The following is a 6726-nucleotide window of genomic DNA, read 5'->3' as shown; positions in this document are numbered from 1 at the left end:
CATTCTGTTGGTTTTGCTTGCATCTGTAGTTCCTGCTCATGTCCCAGACTTTCCATTTTGGCATTTCCCTCTGTTTGTGTTTTATTTTCTCTATTTCAATTTTCAAATTTCAAGTCCTAAATTGTTTTCTTCACCTGTTTGTTTTTTCTTGGCTTTCTTTAAGGATTTTTTTGATTTCTTCCAATGGTCATGTCTATGCAACTTTCATGTAAAAACAGCTAATTTGTTTGGGAGGAAGATAGGGTTGTACTTATTGTATATTTCTTTTAACTTCTTTACAAATTTGAATATTTTCTCTATATAAGTAGTTTTCTTTTTTCTATAATGTCTTAGTTGTCATGTAGTCACTGTACATGGCAATGGATTTCCAAAGGACAATTTTAGTTCATGCATATAATGCATTTTGAGCATATTCTCCCATATCCTCATTCAAATCTTTTCTGATTATTCTTATTTTCCTTCTACTTCTTTATTCACCATAGACATCTATTTTCCTGTCCTATATACTTATGTGCCTAAAACAAATATTTTGAATTATTGTAATAAACTTTGTTTTTTTTAGAGCAACTTTAGATCTTACAGAAAATGAGTACCTAGAGTTCCTATATACCCTCTTTCTCCCACCCTCAGCTCCAATTATTAATATCTTGTCTCAACATGACACATTTGGTAACACTGTTATACAAATTACTTTTCACTAACGTGCAAAGTTCATACTAGGATTGACTTTTGTTGTATGAGTCTATTTTCTTTACAAATGCAGTTACACATATCTATCATTATTGTATAATAAAGGAAAATTTCATTGTCCTAAAAATTGTCTGTGGTAGCTCATTGTCCTCATCCTCCTCTTACCCTGATAATCATCTTTTTAATGTCTTTATAATTTTGCTTTTGCCAGAATGTTATATAGTTGGAACAATATTGTCTTTCTTTTCAAAAACATTTCCATTAGTTCTTTGAGAATTTCATGCAGTGTATCTTAATCACATTCACCCTTACTTCTGAGCTCCTCCCAGACCCACGCCCACTTCTCATCCCCCAGCTTTATGTGCTGGTTTTTCCTCTTCGGTAACCTATCCACTCCAATTTGAGCTGAACATGCACACCTGAGCATTGTCTGGAGCCACACCCTTAAATAAAACTGACTTTACCCCCCCTAGAAAGCCACCAACTGCCTCCTCAGGGTGGGGGCTCATTAACCCCTTTCCAGTCCATGCTGGAAGGTAGTAGAGTGAGCAATACGCCCTTTTTGTGGCTTGATAATTCACTTCCTTTTACTGAGCATTTGAAAAAAAAGGTGACTTTTAAAACTTAGTGGTCTAAGTTTCAGCTTACATACTCTGGATTCTGATTGAATAAACCAGCTCTGAAAGACCTTAAAATGATAAGCAGTTTTAAATATTTACTCTGCATTTGATATTATGAACTTATTACCTCTGAAAGATGAAATAATTAAATTGCAGTTATGTCAAAATGGTTTTATCTGTTAGAAACGAAAATAAAAACACAGACAAGAAGAAATGAACTGACCACGGAGATTTTTGTGAGTCTTGGTCCTATCACAGTTCAGGGAAATGTGGGTCTGAAATAATGCAAAGAGGAAGTGTAAGTGAGGACAGTTCTATGCCCACTAAGGCATTCTCATTAAATTCTGTGTTTTTCTTGGTCTTTTATTGAGTCTTTCAGTTGAATTTAATGTGAGAGTAGTAACCTAACCACAATCCGAATGTGGACATGCCCAAGTTGTGAACAAAAGCTGAATTTCCTAGTTAAAAACTTCTCTCTATGGCAGCCAGTCACCCTTTCAGTCTTGAAGTTGATTTAATTAGAATAATATCTGATATCTGATTAAATAATCAACATATGAGTATCTTAGGTCCTTGTCTACTATAGATGCTCATGTCAGCCCTGCTTGCTCTTGTTTTGAGATAGTTTCTTATATCTTAGGTTGGAAGGTTGGAACTTGGTATGTAGCTGAGGATGAGCTTTATTCTGAAAATAAAACTCTGAATGTTTCGCACGCCTTACACACAGTTATAGAAGCAATGAAAGCCTGTGTTTGAAACACAGAGAAGATGTTGGTATATTGTGGGACCTATTGAAACGAAGCTATTTAGAGAGCCGTCAACATGAAATTGTCTTAATGTGTTGGAGAAAATAAATGCTTGAAAAGAACGCAGGGTGGCGCTGCAGCCTCAGAAGTTGAAGGAATCCGGTCCTGCCGTTCTGTAGTCAGACGCTAACGGGAGGAGGAGGGAGGGGAAGCCTAGAAGGCAGCGGCTCCGGAAAGCCTTAGGCCTAGGGATTGTGGACTTGTCCCATTGTTTGCTAGATATTTGCAGAGGGAGTCAGTGACAACGTGAACCACGACTGGAGCGAGTTTGCTGGAAGGCTGGAGAAGGCAGAAGGAGATGGAGGCTGGAGAGGAAAGGGAACGAGTCCTGAAAAAAAGGCAAGTCCTGCTGTTCTTTGTTTTGCTGGGCTTAGCTCAGGCTGGGTCCACCCTTAGGCGCTACTCAGTGGAGGAGGAAGCCGAGAATGGCTTTTTGGTGGCCAATTTGTTAAAGGACCTGGGGCTAGAGGTAGAGGAACTGGCTGCACGGGGACCACGAGTCATTTCCAAAGGGAAAAAATTGAACTTAGAGTTCAATAGGCAGACGGGGGATTTGTTGTTACGGGAGAAACTGGACCGGGAGGAGCTGTGCGGCCCCTCCGAACCCTGTGTGGTACCTTTCCAGGTGTTATTGGGAAATCCTTTGCAGATTTTTCAGGCTGAGCTACAGGTTAGGGACATAAATGATCATTCTCCCATTTTTTTGGACAAAGAAATAATTCTGAAAATTTCAGAAATGACTGCTTCTGGAACCACTTTCCTAATAGAACGGGCTCAAGACTTAGATGTAGGAAGCAACGGTCTCCAAACTTACACAATCAGCCCCAATTTCTATTTTCATCTTAAATTGCAAGACAGTCCCGATGGCACGGTATTGCCACAGCTGGTTCTGGACAAAGTGCTGGATCGGGAGGAGCAATCTGAAATTAGATTAATACTCACAGCGATAGATGGTGGGAGTCCACCCAGGTCTGGCACTGCCCTGGTCCTTGTTGAAGTCTTGGACATCAATGACAACGCCCCCACATTTTCAAAGTTCCGCTATGAGGTTCAGGTCCCAGAGAACAGTCCCATTGGATTCCGGGTTGCTACTGTCTTTGCTAGGGATTTAGACATTGGGGACAATGGACAAATAGCTTATGCTCTTTCCCAAGCTTCTGAAGACATTCGGAAAACATTTCGTATGAATGCAACAACCGGAGAAATCCTTTTAGCAAAGACACTGGATTTTGAATCCATCCAGACATATACAGTATATGTTCAGGCTACAGATGGTGGGGGCCTTTCTGGAAGCAGTGTGGTGATTGTCCAAGTGATGGATTTGAATGACAACCCACCAGAACTGACTATGTCCACAGTTATGAATCACATCCCAGAAAATTCCCCGGAAACCGTAATTGCTGTGTTCAGTATTGCAGATCCTGACTCTGGAGACAATGGAAAAATGGTGTGCTCCATCCCAGAGGATCTTCCTTTTATTCTAAAACCCTCAGTTGAGAACTTTTACACTCTTATGACAAATACAGCCCTGGACCGGGAGACCAAATCACAGTACAACATCACCATCACCATCACTGATCTGGGTACACCCAGGCTCACAACCCAGCACACCATAACAGTGCAGGTGTCTGACGTCAACGACAATGCCCCCGCTTTCACACAAAGCTCCTACACCCTGTTTGTCCAAGAGAACAACAGCCCCGCCCTGCACGTAGGCACCATCAGCGCCACAGACTCAGACTCAGGCTCCAATGCCCACATCACCTACTCGCTGCTGCCCACCCACGACCCACAGCTGAATCTCGCCTCGCTCATCTCCATCAATGCCGACAATGGGCAGCTGTTCGCGCTCAGGGCGCTGGACTATGAGGCCCTGCAGAGCTTCGAGTTCCGCGTGGGTGCCACAGACGAAGGCTCGCCTGCGCTCAGCAGCCAGGCGCTGGTGCGGGTGCTGGTGCTGGACGCCAACGACAATGCGCCCTTCGTGCTCTACCCGCTGCAGAACGCCTCTGCGCCCTTCACAGAGCTGCTGCCCAGGGCAGCGGAGCCAGGATACCTGGTCACCAAGGTGGTGGCTGTGGACCGGGACTCTGGTCAGAATGCCTGGCTGTCATTCCAGCTGCTCAAGGCTACAGAGCCAGGGCTGTTCAGCGTGTGGGCTCACAATGGCGAGGTGCGCACCTCCAGGCTGCTGAGTGAGCGCGATGCACCCAAGCACAGGCTGCTGCTGCTGGTCAAGGACAATGGCGATCCTCCGCGGTCTGCCAGTGTCACTCTGCATGTGCTGGTGGTTGATGGCTTCTCTCAGCCCTACCTGCCTCTACCGGAGGTGGTGCGCGACTCCAGGCAGGATGAAGACGCACTCACGCTGTATCTGGTCATCGCCTTGGCATCTGTGTCTTCACTCTTCCTCTTGTCTGTGCTGCTGTTCGTGGGGGTGAGGTTGTGCAGGAGGGCCAGGGCGGCCTCTCTGGGTGGCTTCTCTGTTCCTGAGGGACACTTTCCTGGTCACCTGGTGGATGTCAGTGGTTCAGGGACCCTGTCCCAGAGATACCAGTATGAGGTGTGTTTGACCGGGGACTCTGGAACCACAGATTTCAAGTTTCTGAAGCCTATTTTTCCCAACTTTCTTCTTCAGAGTTCAGAGAGAGAGAATGACGCGAATACCAATTACAGGAATAGTTTTGAAATCAGCTAGATATTAATGAGGAAAATACAGACTCGAGTCTCAGCTAAAACGTTAAAGGCCTGATCTGACTGCTTTACCAATTGAAGGAGTATCTTCCCCTCCTGATTCTCTGCATGGTACAGCTATTTCGAAATACGTAAGATTTGTGGAACGAGGAATTTAAATTTTGCTTGTATTTCAATTATGATTAGTCTTGGAATTTTATTTGACTTTTAATGTGCCAGTAAAATCTGTGTTCAAAGATTTTTTTTTTGAGATAGGGCCTCACTGTGTTGCTGTGGCTGTCCTGGAACTCACTATGTAGACCGGGCTGGTCTCTAATTCACAGGGAGCAGCCTGCCTCAGCCTCCCAAGTGATGGACTAAAGGTAAAGGCGTGTGGTCTTGAACCCAGCAGAAATCTTTAAATTTTGAGTTAGAGCATCGTTGTCCAAATTTAACTTCTGCACTTCTGAATTATTCTTTTGTTTGTTTGTTTGTTTTTTTGTTTTTCGAGATAGGGTTTCTCTGTAGCTTTGGAGCCTGTCCTGGAACATGCTCTGTAGACCAGCAGGCTGGCCTCGAACTCAGAGAGATCCGCCTGCCTCTGCCTCCCAAGTGCTGGGATTAAAGGTGAGCGCCACCACCGCCTGGCCTGAATTATTCTTAAGTGCTGTCTAAAACTATTTTCACTCATCACCCGAGTTGTAATATTTTGCAATCCAGATCATTTGTGTTCATTTAGTCTCCTGTTAATATAACTTTTATCTTGTGTTCTGGCTTTAAACTCTTTACATGAGTGTGAGCAATATAGCACTCTTTCCACGTTGCTCTACGCACATATTTGAAAGTATCAGCATAGAAAACTTATGACTCTTTAAGACTGTGGAAATCCTAATTGTTGGGTCTCACAAAGTGTTCAGATTACAAATGCAAGACAAACTCAGCCCAAATCATATGTGATTCTAAAGCATAGCTACAGAATACATGCCTAGTAGTTTTCAAGGGTGTGATAATTTTTCATGTTTTATTTCAAATAGCCTTTCAAAACTCTTATTCTGAGCTCAATACTTTTAAAAGATTCTTTTGAGACAAGATCTCATTGTGGTCTTGAAGTTGTGACAGGTCCTCCCACATCTAGAGTGTTGGGAAAACAGGCATTGCATTAATATTTCCAGTTAATTAAACTCTTGAGGACTTTATGATAATTGAACTATATACAAGAGAGTATGCTTTCATCTTTTCCCAACTTAGAAAATGTGTATGTAGCTTGGCACTCCATTTAAAAAAAAATTCTGTGGCATTAAATATTTAATTGAGCATAACTCATTGAAATGTGATTTAAATTTATTATAATTTTTATTAATTTTCTGGACAGACTTGTTCTATTTTCCTCTTTTTAGTACCATAGACTTTTCAAGCTTTTTTTTAAAAACAAAGTTTGTGATGGGCCAATGAAATGGCCAATGGACCTGACAACCTAAGTTTATTCCCTGCCCCACATGATGGAAGTAGAAAACCAAACTCTTCTAACTTACACACACACAAAAGTAATTTTTTAAAAATTTAAGTTTTTGAGTTATGTTTATGGATAGCTTCCATCCATTCCACGATTAGCACAGTCACTAAGATGCTTTAGGTTCTTAATATTTTTAACTAATTTATTGAAAGAGTTGTTTTAATTGTGACATACTGATAATTTAAAAAATACGGAAAGATACCTAATGAACAAAACTTTTGATGGAACTAAATCCTTTGACCTACAATATAAGGATCCGATTTTGCTGTAGTTATTTTGCTGGAACTAAATCCTCTGACAAATAATATAATGATCTGATTTTGCTGTAGTTATTTTTTTTTCCGAGACAGGGTTTCTCTGTGGTTTTGGTTCCTGTCCTGGAACTAGCTCTTGTAGACCAGGCTGGCCTCGAACTCACAGAGAT

The 6726-nt window shown here is 42.1% G+C and overlaps 1 protein-coding gene across 1 annotated transcript; it reads left to right on the top strand.

Moving 5' to 3' along the window:
* Positions 1 to 2275: 2275 nt before the first annotated feature.
* On the top strand, positions 2276 to 6687 carry LOC142847794 (protocadherin beta-2-like). Its single transcript, XM_075968838.1, has one exon. The coding sequence runs from the start codon at positions 2415 to 2417 to the stop codon at positions 4812 to 4814; it is 2400 nt and encodes a 799-aa protein (XP_075824953.1). The 5' UTR covers positions 2276 to 2414; the 3' UTR covers positions 4815 to 6687.
* The last annotated feature ends 39 nt before the right edge of the window (positions 6688 to 6726 follow it).

Source organism: Microtus pennsylvanicus, chromosome 4 (genome assembly GCF_037038515.1).
Source record: "Microtus pennsylvanicus isolate mMicPen1 chromosome 4, mMicPen1.hap1, whole genome shotgun sequence".
NCBI lineage: Eukaryota > Metazoa > Chordata > Mammalia > Rodentia > Cricetidae > Microtus > Microtus pennsylvanicus.
This window is presented reverse-complemented; position numbering and strand designations above follow the sequence as displayed.

What these genes read in the sequence shown, in the direction of transcription:
- LOC142847794 (XM_075968838.1), top strand. Translation starts at nt 2,415, where the DNA reads ATGGAGGCTGGAGAGGAAAGGGAACGAGTCCTGAAAAAAAGGCAAGTC.